Source organism: Rutidosis leptorrhynchoides, chromosome 2, assembly GCF_046630445.1.
Source record: "Rutidosis leptorrhynchoides isolate AG116_Rl617_1_P2 chromosome 2, CSIRO_AGI_Rlap_v1, whole genome shotgun sequence".
Taxonomy (NCBI): Eukaryota; Viridiplantae; Streptophyta; class Magnoliopsida; order Asterales; family Asteraceae; genus Rutidosis; species Rutidosis leptorrhynchoides.
The window spans coordinates 375,425,761-375,438,418 of record NC_092334.1 but is presented as its reverse complement, the minus strand read 5'-3'; the positions used below and the strand labels follow the sequence as shown (position 1 = coordinate 375,438,418).

The following is a 12,658-nucleotide window of genomic DNA, read 5'->3' as shown; positions in this document are numbered from 1 at the left end:
ATCAATAATTGCGCGAGATCATGACCATTACTGGCTATGCCAAAGCCAAAACTCATGTGACCGATGAGAAACAGAGATATTATTATCATCATCATCATCATTATTATTATTATTATTATTATTAGTGTCAGTATTCCAAAGTTGGCCCAAGATCATTAATGGGTCCAAATTATTTCATGTGTGATAGTGGATAGCCCAAAACTTGTTTTCAGGGTAAACAATTGTTTCTCGAGAGACGATGGATTTTTTTCCTCTAAACGATGCGCATTAGGAATACTCTAAAACACCAACGTTTCAGTCGCCTGAAAATCCCCCACGCCTCTCGATTTTCAGTCAGCAAGGTAGCGGCAGAGGTAAGATTACAGGGACCCTAATTATATTTTGCACAAAATTGCATTGGTTATTATCTCCCTAATTGTTGTCGGACCCAATGTGTGCCCTAAATGCCGTTCAAAAAAAGATGTGTGCCCTAAAACACCTTCCATCAGACCTCATTGAAGCAATCCTACCTTTTCTACCATCTAAATCTCTAGGCCGTTTCAAATCCGTTTCAAAACGATGGTACTCCCTGATATCCAATCCCAATTTTATCAAAACTCATATTCATATCTACACCGAAAACAACCCCAATCCTGACCCCACCCACATAATTTTAGTTCCGGATGAAGGTGATTGTCTCTACTCAGTCGGTATAAAACAACTCAACACCAAATCCTCTCGTGCAACCGTAAATGCTAAATTTCTGAAATTATATAAACCATTGGTTGAGATACTAGGGTCTTGCAATGGGCTTCTTTTAGCCAGTGATGTATATAATAACCTCTGTATAGTCAATCCAACTACAGGAGAGAAAGTTCCGGTTGGAAAAAGTATACATGGAACAACGTATGGATTTGGTTACGATTCTTTTAAGGATGATTATAAAGTCATCTCCATTTCTGGTATGGGCGTTTCAGATTCTGATCCTATGTGCAAAACTGTAAGCGTGTATAGTTTACGTAACAACTCATGGAACATGTTGACTAATTTTCCATACCAACAACATGATCAATATAGTCATAGTCAATGTCCAGGAGTACTCTTGAACAATAATCTTCACTGGGTAGTAAGAAACAGACGCTCAAAGTTGACTATTGCTGCCTTCAGTTTGGCTAATGAAGAATTTTGTGAAATCGGGTTACCTGATTCATTCAATTATGATTTAGATAAGGTTTCCCGGGTCTTTGCTCTTGGTGGGAAATTAGTTGGTGTTCTTTGTGATGGGTTGCTCAGTCCAGATAACTTTTATGAATTGTGGGTGATGGAGGAGTATGGGGTTCATATGTCATGGACAAAATGTTGTGTCTTTGAGAACAATATGCATCTATGTTTTGAGTTCTTTGCTCAAGTCAGCTGTCGGGATATTTTGTTGGGTAATAATGATGCGAATAAATTTTTTATATACAAGATGGATGAAAAAAGATGCACAAGTGTAAAAATTAAACGGTGTCAAAAGGTCATGGTTTATGGTACGTATGTTGAAAGCCTTGAATCACTTAAACGTTTCCGTTAGAACATCAGTTGCTTTATTTCAATAACGTGTTTAGGTGGAGTCTGAAGTATAATACGGAGTACTTGATAATATATAGATGTTTGATCAAGATGAGTTTGTAGACTGCGCTTTTAATTTCAGAATGTATGAAATTCAAGTAGGATTGGTGAATGATTCTTAATTTGAATTAGACCTGTGTTTCAAGTTGGATGTGATTGTAGTCCCTCTCTTCTTCCCTATAGTGCCTTGTTAGAGTCTTTCATTGCAGATTTTTGATTGGGATAGAAGGTATATCCCTTATTATTCAATGTTTCCCTTGATGTATGTAATTCACATATAACCTGTCTTGATCGATTAAGATAAAACACAAAAGGTTTTTGTTACACTGGAACTTAATGAGTGATAACATTAGCGAATACTGCGAAGAACGCGCATTTTAGTCAAGACATGGGCAAATGTGGTTTACATCTGATCTTATTTTCAGCATATACATATATACTTAATGGCAAAGCATTTCATAAATACAAACATACATAGCCTCGAGATATTAAGATTTTGTTGGGTGACAAAAGTTACTTAATATCAATTGATACTTTAGTTACAGAAACCGATGGAAGTATTGAATTGTTTAGGCAACGATTGAGTAAAGCTGTATTGGATGGTTTCAGTAGAACGCAAAGGAGATTTGTGTTGCACAAGTCGTAATTGTTATGTGTCGTTTGTTTGACCTCTTATACATTGTGAGCTTGTTTTCATATTTATTGGTTTATTTTGGTGAAAGTATTTGAATTTTGGGAATATTGTAGTCCAGAGACTATCTTTGTGATCCTTTCTTAATTTTATTTAAAGATTTCACAATATGCAACCATAAGGGTTTGATGATGAAAAAGAACAAGGGGGTTGATTCGTTTTGTCTGCACGATGATGTGAAAGATTTTGATTTGGGGAGGCGAATCCAAATTTGTTTAAAGATGGTCATGAAGCCGAGCTTGTAGGTGGATCGAACGATTTGGACAATGGCACTAGTTTAGTGTGTTCTAATGTGCCCGGTTCTTCCTCATCAGCGTCTAGGGAAATTGGTTACCTATCATCTAGGAAAATTCTTTAGACCGATCGTTTAAAGCAAGAAAGGGAATAGGGAATGATGGTAGCGGCAGAAGTTGCATTGATTTTAGATTTCTTTGTTGTAGGTTTGCTTGTTGGCGTAGTTTGTTTAGTTCATTTATATATGTATGTTAGGTTGGTAATTGGTTAGTTTGCTTCTTGTCTTTTTTTCTTGGTTTAGCGTGGCTCGTCGCTAGATAGCGTTTTACTTAGTTTGTCCCATTTTCTAGTTTCGAAACCACTTGTGTCTTGTTGTGCTTGTGGGTTTGATATACGCTTTCGTAAAGTTTATGTTTTTTTTCAAAATAAAATGCAACCGTAAGAGCTGTAGTTAGACTACTCCCTATGGTTCCGTTATCCGTCATTACCCGCTAGTTATCCGTAATGGACCATAGGCACGGCTTAGTTACCCGTATTAGTTACCCGCTTTTCACCATGAATTTGGCGAGAGCTCTTAGATATAGTGGGGTCCATTCTTTTTTAATTGTTTGTATTTGATGTTTTATTGCTTGTACATTGTATATAAAGCAGAGTATTGTTTTAGTCATGATAGTGAGTGTTTAGTTATGGGTTAGTTATAGGATTTTGGTGTTAATGTGGTGCTGATGTGGAAGGTTAAGAGGATAAATAGTTTAATTACGATAGGGAGTGGCCTTACTAGTCAACTTATACAAGACTACTAACATTTATGAAAAACCGCTAAACGGTAAATAATGATTAAATTGTAAATATATTTTTTTTACAATATGTAACCATAAGGCCATAGCATATTGACCACGAGGGAGACCACCACCCACCGCCACTGACCGTCACCGTGTCACCTCGATAGGCATCAATTCGCCATCGGTCCTGTTCGTTGGGCCTGCAACGGTCGAGTGACGAAGCGGTGGGATCCATCAAAAAATTCAAATGGTTCTTTTTACCGTTTGAAATTTTTTTTTTTTTTTTTAATTGAAATTCTACTTTTTACCAATATAAATATAACTCATACACTCTCATTTTTTATACAACATAAACTCATATTTTCACTCTCATATTTCACATATCACTCTCATTTTTTATACAATTTGACTTCACGAACATGGTTTTTAAAAACATTGCTACTTTCGACGTTCATAGCGGTGAGTTTTTTACCGACGATATGAAGCAACACTACGGTGAAACTGTCCATACGTTGGATGTTGTTTGCGGGGTTGATGTATCTACTTTGTTCAACTATTTAAGACTCGAAACCACATCCATTTATTCTAATCGAGCTTAAGACCTTACCAAAATATTCAAAGTCAATAACCCTTACCAAGCCAAATCGTTGCCAATCGATAATCATTTCCTAGCTGTTCATACGTTCCTAACTAAGGTGTGGTGCTCAAATTTTCTTCTGTAATCGGTCCAAACCTATTTTTCGGAAAGTTAAAAACATAACCAAAATGACTTGATCACATGATTTGTAATTAGTTCTCCCATTCTCCCTCGACTGGAAAATCAGCCTCTCGCTCACACTCACACAAATAAAGGACTTCACATTGCCCTACATTTAGAGGATGCTGAAGTTTTGTTGGAGAAATACCAACGAAGCATGAAAGGTTAAAGGAAAAGAGAAAGCGAAAAAATACTTCACAAAATACAACCATCTAAAGCTTTCTAATATTTGACTTTTTTATTGTTTTTTGGAAAATGCTAAACGTAGCACTTAGGGCTACGTTTAAGCATACCAAAAATAGTTTTATTCCATTTATATAACTCAACACTGCCATGTTTAACATTAATGTCAAAGTTATATAAGGAAAGTCACTATTAAAAAAGGAATATTTAATTAACGGGAGTTTCAAACTTAAATTTGGTATGCTTAAGCGTAGCCCTTAAGGGCTACGTTTAGCATTGTCCTTGTTTTTTTTTTATCAATGTATTACTAAACTTCAATTACATGAATTATCCATCCTTTAAAAAACTGGTCCAGTTAAAAAAACCGATCCGATCTTCGGTTTTTACAGGTTCGGTTTTTTGGAAAATTGATTTTTTGTTTAATGGGCCGTTTTTTTAGAAAACCGGTTTGGGCTTGCTTTTATGATTTTGCTAGCGACAACTCGTTGTGGTTAACACGATATCTATTTATTTAAGTTGTTTTTTCTCTTAATATAATTAAAAAGTGATGATGCTTTTTTAAAAGAAGCTATTTTCTTCTTATTATTAGGATGAAAACGAGAACGGAGTATTTCTGAAGCTAGCATTTAAAAGAAGTTATACGTACAAATTGGCCCAAGATCGTTATTGGGTCCACAACCAATATTTATGTCAACTGAGCCTTGTTCGATACATACAGGAGAGTCCAAAACTAGTATTCTCTTCAAACGATTGCGCATCGGAAACCTTCAAAAAATCATGAAACCATAAAACGCCTGTTGATTTTCGTTAAGCACAGTAGCGGCAGAGGTAATATTTCTATACAAGCATACTTGTTCCTCTTCTTTTTTCGTAACTATTTTAATAAACCCTAACTATATTTGCACCTCTAAATCATGTCGGACCCAAAGCCTGCCCTAAACCACCTTCCATCGGACCTTATCGAAGAAATTCTCCCTCTTCTGCCACCTAAATCCCTAGGCCGTTTCAAATCTGTTTCTAAACGTTGGTACTCACTCATATCCGGTCCCAATTTTATCAAAACACACATTCGTATCTTCACCGAAAACAACCCCAATCCTGACCCCACCCACATGATTTTAGGTCCGGGAGACAATGATTCTTTCTACTCACTTGATATAAAACAATTAAACACCCAAACCACTCTCGCACCTAAACGATTGAATATACGATTGAATATACCTGCTGAGCAATGCGTTGCAATACTAGGCTCTTGCAACGGACTTGTTTTAGCCCATGATGTAAGACTACCTGATAACTACTATTTACTCAATCCAACCACACGAAAGTCATTGAAAGTTCCAGATTCTGGTGTGGAACGTATTGGTGATACATTAGGATTTGGTTACGATTCTTCTAAAGATGATTATAAAGTAATATTGATCTTACGAATTAGTTTTAATTGCACCTCTGCACTCGTGTATAGTTTACGTAACAATTCATGGAACAAGTTGTCTAATTTCCCTTACCTACTATGTGATCATGGACGAGGGGTACTCATTAACAATAATCTTCACTGGGTAGTAAAAAGCAGACACTCAACATTGACTATTGTTGCCTTTAATTTAGCTAGTGAAGAATTACGTGAAATTGAGTTGCCTGATTATGATTGCAGACGCAGACCTACCTTTTTCCTCTATGTTTTTGGTGAGAGATTATGTATTCTTCTGCATTATTGGTTGAACCATGATAATTGTGATTTTGAATTGTGGGTGATGGAGGAGTATGGGGTTCCAAAGTCTTGGACGAAATTTTGCATCTTTGAATACGATAGCGATTTTGAGTTCATTGCTCAAATCAGCAATTGGGCTATTTTGTTGGGTGACTATTTGTCAGGTGAGATTTGCATATACAATATGAATGAACGAAGGTGCACAAGTCTAAAAATTGAAGGGCACACACAGAGACTCATGGTGAATGGTACGTATGTTGAAAGCCTTGAATCACTTTAACGTTTCCGTTAGACCAATATTTTTGTTCCATGATCACTTACATCAAAATCATGAGGAATAAACTGTTGAAAAGAAGCAAGCTTACTTATTCAGTGCAAACGGTTCCTCATCTGTCGGTTTCACAATTGCACCACACTCATACATACTATTTCTAAAATAATACGCCCCACTAAGTCCACTTTGAATTGGGAATATTCTTAATTTGGGAGGATGAAGATAAGGGGATATTCTTGATTGGTTGGGGGAAAAGTGTAGTAAAAGGACAAAAATATCATCACATATTTGGCAGAGCAATTTAACGTGTGTGAGTTTTCTGGACTAGCCGTGAAATTAGTCCATACTACTGGACTAGAAATGGTAAAAAAATCAAGTTTGGATTAAACGTATGTTTTTTGGCAAATCAAAAGGACTATCCGTGTAATTTTGTCTTAATATTAATATTAATTATTATTAATATAATAATATTTCTATAATAATTTATTTATATGTATTATATGTAAATGCAAATGAAAACGAGCTACTGAAGTATGCGTTTAGCTATCATTAAATTTAAAAATTAAAACTAATTATCCCTCAAAACTTAGTATTATTATTATTATTAAAATTATTATTATAGTAATAATATCGTTGTCACGGTGACTAGTAGTTTAATAAAACTGAGATTATTCATGATGTGAATGTGAAAGTGTTGATTGAAGCTGTTGATGAAACTGAGGTTATTCATGAGGTTCTTAAGTCTCCGAACGACTTTGAGATCGTCGTCTTCAAGTTTTACAAAGCAATAGGTTAAAAACCATGTGTTCTGTTGTTGTATTTGATTTTTGGATGAATTTGTCAATTTGTTAATTCCTTCAATTTTTTTATAAAAAAAGAAAGAAAAAATTAATAAAATATTATTATTATTATTATTATTATTATTATTATTATTATTATTATTATTATTATTATTATTATTATTATTATTATCATTATTATTATTATTATTAGTGTCAGTATTCCAAAGTTGGCCCAAGATCATTAATGGGTCCAAATTATTTCATGTGTGATAGTGGATAGCCCAAAACTTGTTTTCAGGGTAAACAATTGTTTCTCGAGAGACGATGGATTTTTTTCCTCTAAACGATGCGCATTAGGAATACTCTAAAACACCAACGTTTCAGTCGCCTGAAAATCCCCCACGCCTCTCGATTTTCAGTCAGCAAGGTAGCGGCAGAGGTAAGATTACAGGGACCCTAATTATATTTTGCACAAAATTGCATTGGTTATTATCTCCCTAATTGTTGTCGGACCCAATGTGTGCCCTAAATGCCGTTCAAAAAAAGATGTGTGCCCTAAAACACCTTCCATCAGACCTCATTGAAGCAATCCTACCTTTTCTACCATCTAAATCTCTAGGCCGTTTCAAATCCGTTTCAAAACGATGGTACTCACTCATTTACAGTCCCAATTTTATCAAAACCCATATTCATATCTACACCGAAAACAACCCCAATTCTGACCCCACCCACATAATTTTGGTTCCGGATGAAGGTGATTGTCTCTACTCAGTCGATATAAAACAACTCAACACCCAATCCTCACGTGCAACCGTAAATGCTAAATTTTTGAATTTTTATAAACCATTGGTTGAGATACTAGGGTCTTGCAATGGGCTTCTTTTAGCCAGTGATGTATATAATAACCTCTGTATAGTCAATCCAACTACAGGAGAGAAAGTTCCGGTTGGAAAAAGTTTACATGGAACAACGTATGGATTTGGTTACGATTCTTCTAAGGATGATTATAAAGTCATCTCCATTTCTCGTATGGGTGTTTCAGATTCTGATGCTATCTGCAAAATTGTAAACGTGTATAGTTTACGTAACAGCTCATGGAACATGTTGACTAATTTTCCATACCAACAACATGATCAATATAGTCAAAGTCAATGTCCAGGAGTACTCTTGAACAATAATCTTCACTGGGTAGTAAGAAACAAACGCTCAGAATTGACTATTGCTGCCTTTAGTTTAATTAATGAAGAATTTCGTGAAATCGAGTTACCTGATTCATTCAGTTATAATGTAGATAAGTTTTTCCGGGTCTTTGCTCTTGGTGCGAAATTAGTTGCTGTTCTGTGTGATGGTTTGCTCGGCCGGATAACTTTTATGAATTGTGGGTGATGGAGGAGTATGGGGTTCATATGTCATGGACAAAATGTTATGTCTTTGAGAATAATCTGCATCGATGTTTTGAGTTCTTTGCTCAAGTCAGCAATCAGGATATTTTGTTGGGTAATAATGATGCGAATAAATTTTTTATATACAAGATGGATGAAAGAAGATGCACAAGTGTAAAAATTAAACGGTGCCAAAAGGTCATGGTTTATGGTACGTACGTTGAAAGCCTTGAATCACTTAAACGTTTCCGTTAGAACATCAGTTGCTTTATTTCAATAACGTGTTTAGGTGGAGTCTGAAGTATAATACGGAGTACTTGATAATATATAGATGTTTGATCAAGATGAGTTTGTAGACTGCGCTTTTAATTTCAGAATGTATGAAATTCAAGTAGGATTGGTGAATGATTCTTAATTTGAATTAGACCTGTGTTTCAAGTTGGATGTGATTGTAGTCCCTCTCTTCTTCCCTATAGTGCCTTGTTAGAGTCTTTCATTGCAGATTTTTGATTGGGATAGAAGGTATATCCCTTATAATTCAATGTTTCCTTTGATGTATGTAATTCACATATAACCTGTCTTGATCGATTAAGATAAAACACAAAAGGTTTTTGTTACACTGGAACTTAATGAGTGATAACATTAGCGAATACTGCGAAGAACGCGCATTTTAGTCAAGACATGGGCAAATGTGGTTTACATCTGATCTTATTTTCAGCATATACATATATACTTAATGGCAAAGCATTTCATAAATACAAACATTCATAGCCTCAAGATATTAAGATTTTGTTGGGTGACAAAAGTTACTTAATATCAATTGATACTTTAGTTACAGAAACCGATGGAAGTATTGAATTGTTTAGGCAACGATTGAGTAAAGCTGTATTGGATGGTTTCACTACAACGCAAAGGAGATTTGTGTTGCACAAGTCGTAATTGTTATGTGTCGTTTGTTTGACCTCTTATACATTGTGAGCTTGTTTTCATATTTATTGGTTTATTTTGGTGAAAGTATTTGAATTTTGGGAATATTGTAGTCCAGAGACTATCTTTGTGATCCTTTCTTAATTTTATTTAAAGATTTCACAATATGCAACCATAAGGGTTTGATGATGAAAAAGAACAAGGGGGTTGATTCGTTTTGTCTGCACGATGATGTGAAAGATTTTGATTTGGGGAGGCGAATCAAAATTTGTTTAAAGATGGTCATGAAGCCGAGCTTGTAGGTGGATCGAAGGATTTGGACAATGGCACTAGTTTAGTGTGTTCTAGTGTGCCCGGTTCTTCCTCATCAGCGTCTAGGGAAATTGGTTACCTATCATCTAGGAAAATTCTTTAGACCGATCGTTTAAAGCAAGAAAGGGAATAGGGAATGATGGTAGCGGCAGAAGTTGCATTGATTTTAGATTTCTTTGTTGTAGGTTTGCTTGTTGGCGTAGTTTGTTTAGTTCATTTATATATGTATGTTAGGTTGGTAATTGGTTAGTTTGCTTGTTGGCTTTTTTCTTGGTTTAGCGTGGCTCGTCGCTAGATAGCGTTTTACTTAGTTTGTCCCATTTTCTAGTTTCGAAACCACTTGTGTCTTGTTGTGCTTGTGGGTTTGATAGACGCTTTCGTAAAGTTTATGTTTTTTTTTTTCAAAATAAAATGCAACCGTAAGAGCTGTAGTTAGACTACTCCCTATGGTTCCGTTATCCGTCATTACCAGCTAGTTATCCGTAATGGACCATAGCCACGGCTTAGTTACCCGTATTAGTTACCCGCTTTTCACCATGAATTTGGCGAGAGCTCTTAGATATAGTGGGGTCCATTCTTTTTTAATTGTTTGTATTTGATGTTTTATTGCTTGTACATTGTATATAAAGCAGAGTATTGTTTTAGTCATGATAGTGAGTGTTTAGTTATGGGTTAGTTATAGGATTTTGGTGTTAATGTGGCGCTGATGTGGAAGGTTAAGAGGATAAATAGTTTAATTACGATAGGGAGTGGCCTTACTAGTCAACGTATACAAGACTACTAAGATTTATGAAAAACCGCTAAACGGTAAATAATGATTAAATTGTAAATATTTTTTTTTTTTACAATATGTAACCATAAGGCCATAGCATATTGACCACGAGGGAGACCACCACCCACCGCCACTGACCGTCACCGTGTCACCTCGATAGGCATCAATTCGCCATCGGTCCTGTTCGTTGGGCCTGCAACGGTCGAGTGACGAAGCGGTGGGACCCATCAAAAAATTCAAATGGTTCTTTTTACCGTTTGAAATTTTTATTTTTATTTTTAATTGAAATTCTACTTTTTACCAATATAAATATAACTCATACACTTTCATTTTTTATACAACATAAACTCATATTTTCACTCTCATATTTCACATATCACTCTCATTTTTTATACAATTTGACTTCACGAACATGGTTTTTACAAACATTGCTACTTTCGGCGTTCATAGCGGTGAGTTTTTTACCGACGATATGAAGCAACACTACGGTGAAACTGTCCATACGTTGGATGTTGTTTGCGGGGTTGATGTATCTACTTTGTTCAACTATTTAAGACTCGAAACCACATCCATTTATTCTAATCGAGCTTAAGACCTTACCAAAATATTCAAAGTCAATAACCCTTACCAAGCCAAATCGTTGCCAATCGATAATCATTTCCTAGCTGTTCATACGTTCCTAACTAAGGTGTGGTGCTCAAATTTTCTTCTGTAATCGGTCCAAACCTATTTTTCGAAAAGTTAAAAACATAACCAAAATGACTTGATCACATGATTTGTAATTAGTTCTCCCATTCTCCATCGACTGGAAAATCAGCCTCTCGCTCACACTCACACAAATAAAGGACTTCACATTGCCCTACATTTAGAGGATGCTGAAGTTTTGTTGGAGAAATACCAACGAAGCATGAAAGGTTAAAGGAAAAGAGAAAGCGAAAAAATACTTCACAAAATACAACCATCTAAAGCTTTCTAATATTTGACTTTTTTATTGTTTTTTGGAAAATGCTAAACGTAGCACTTAGGGCTACGTTTAAGCATACCAAAAATAATTTTATTCCATTTATATAACTCAACACTGCCATATTTAACATTAATGCCAAAGTTATATAAGGAAAGTCACTATTAAAAAATGAATATTTAATTAACGGGAGTTTCAAACTGAAATTTGGTATGCTTAAGCTTTGGTCTTCAACCCATCTTCCTCAATTTCATCATCTAATTTCATTTTAATTTCACAAAACCCATTTTTTCACACCTAAAAAAATAGAAAACGAAAATGAAATGCATAAAAACTGTTACCTTCTTCCACAAATATGTTACAAAAGAACGAAACGAAGGACGATATGTTGGACGATGGGCTGGGCGGAACCCTGGATGGTCCGCTGCCATTGGCGCCCAACTGGACGCAAGGCTGGGCGGCCCCCAGAGTGGAACCGTTGGGACCTCTCTTATAACAAGAAATTTGGGGATGTTTACGTTGGATAATCCTCCTCAAAATGTCAAGTACGCTTCACTAGATATTTCAAAAAGTAATTTTGCATATTATTACTAGAAATGTACAATAATCAGTTTGTGAGGAAATTGGGAATGCAAAATATTATCCAATAGTTGATCAGTCTCGATATGATCTACGGAGTATCATCTAAGAAGGACCAAATGCAAAGTATGTAAAAGAAAAGATTTTAGACTAGGTTTATGTCAAAGATACAACCTCACTCACAGTAATACATGAAATAGTCTTCTCTACCTATTCGTAAGGTGAGGTTAAGGATGAAACGGCCAAAACACGACGACGACGACGACTTTTTAAATATTTTTTTTACATAATATAACCTACTTAACAAATTTCCAATGGCACGTTACAAATTTAACTTAACCAAATAGCAAAACGAGCTGACACTTCAACCAAACCATTAAACGTAATACAAAACCTTTACCTTCGAGTTTAGCAACTTACGGATTATATGACACTTTATAATTTACCACTAGACAACATAAACTAAGACACCAACATTTACAAATGACATGTTTTTTTTTGGAACGGCGATTTTATAAATTAAAATTGTCAACTAGCAAAGAGCTAGTAAGACCAGAACAATTACAAAAAAAAAAAAAAAAAAAAAAAATACATAGAACAATCTAACCAAGTTGCCCAATTTGATGCAAACTTGTTCCTAGACTTTAACCAATAAAATGAAGTAAGCCTAATAGTATCAAATAAATTACAAATTTTAATACTAGAAGACCCAAAAATGTAA

General features: G+C 35.2%; 3 protein-coding genes across 3 annotated transcripts; all 3 read left to right on the top strand.

Moving 5' to 3' along the window:
• The first annotated feature begins 460 nt into the window (after nucleotides 1-460).
• LOC139888999 (F-box protein CPR1-like) lies at nucleotides 461-1,552 on the top strand. Its single transcript, XM_071871974.1, has one exon. It carries the CDS (start codon nucleotides 461-463, stop codon nucleotides 1,550-1,552), a length of 1,092 nt encoding a protein of 363 aa, XP_071728075.1.
• A 3,424-nt stretch (nucleotides 1,553-4,976) lies between these two features.
• Nucleotides 4,977-6,244, top strand: LOC139892075 (F-box/kelch-repeat protein At3g06240-like). The gene has a single exon (XM_071875109.1). The coding sequence runs from the start codon at nucleotides 5,152-5,154 to the stop codon at nucleotides 6,226-6,228; it is 1,077 nt and encodes a 358-aa protein (XP_071731210.1). The 5' UTR covers nucleotides 4,977-5,151; the 3' UTR covers nucleotides 6,229-6,244.
• Nucleotides 6,245-7,550: 1,306 nt separating this feature from the next.
• On the top strand, nucleotides 7,551-8,390 carry LOC139888997 (F-box/kelch-repeat protein At3g06240-like). Its single transcript, XM_071871973.1, has one exon. The coding sequence runs from the start codon at nucleotides 7,551-7,553 to the stop codon at nucleotides 8,388-8,390; it is 840 nt and encodes a 279-aa protein (XP_071728074.1).
• Nucleotides 8,391-12,658: the final 4,268 nt, after the last annotated feature.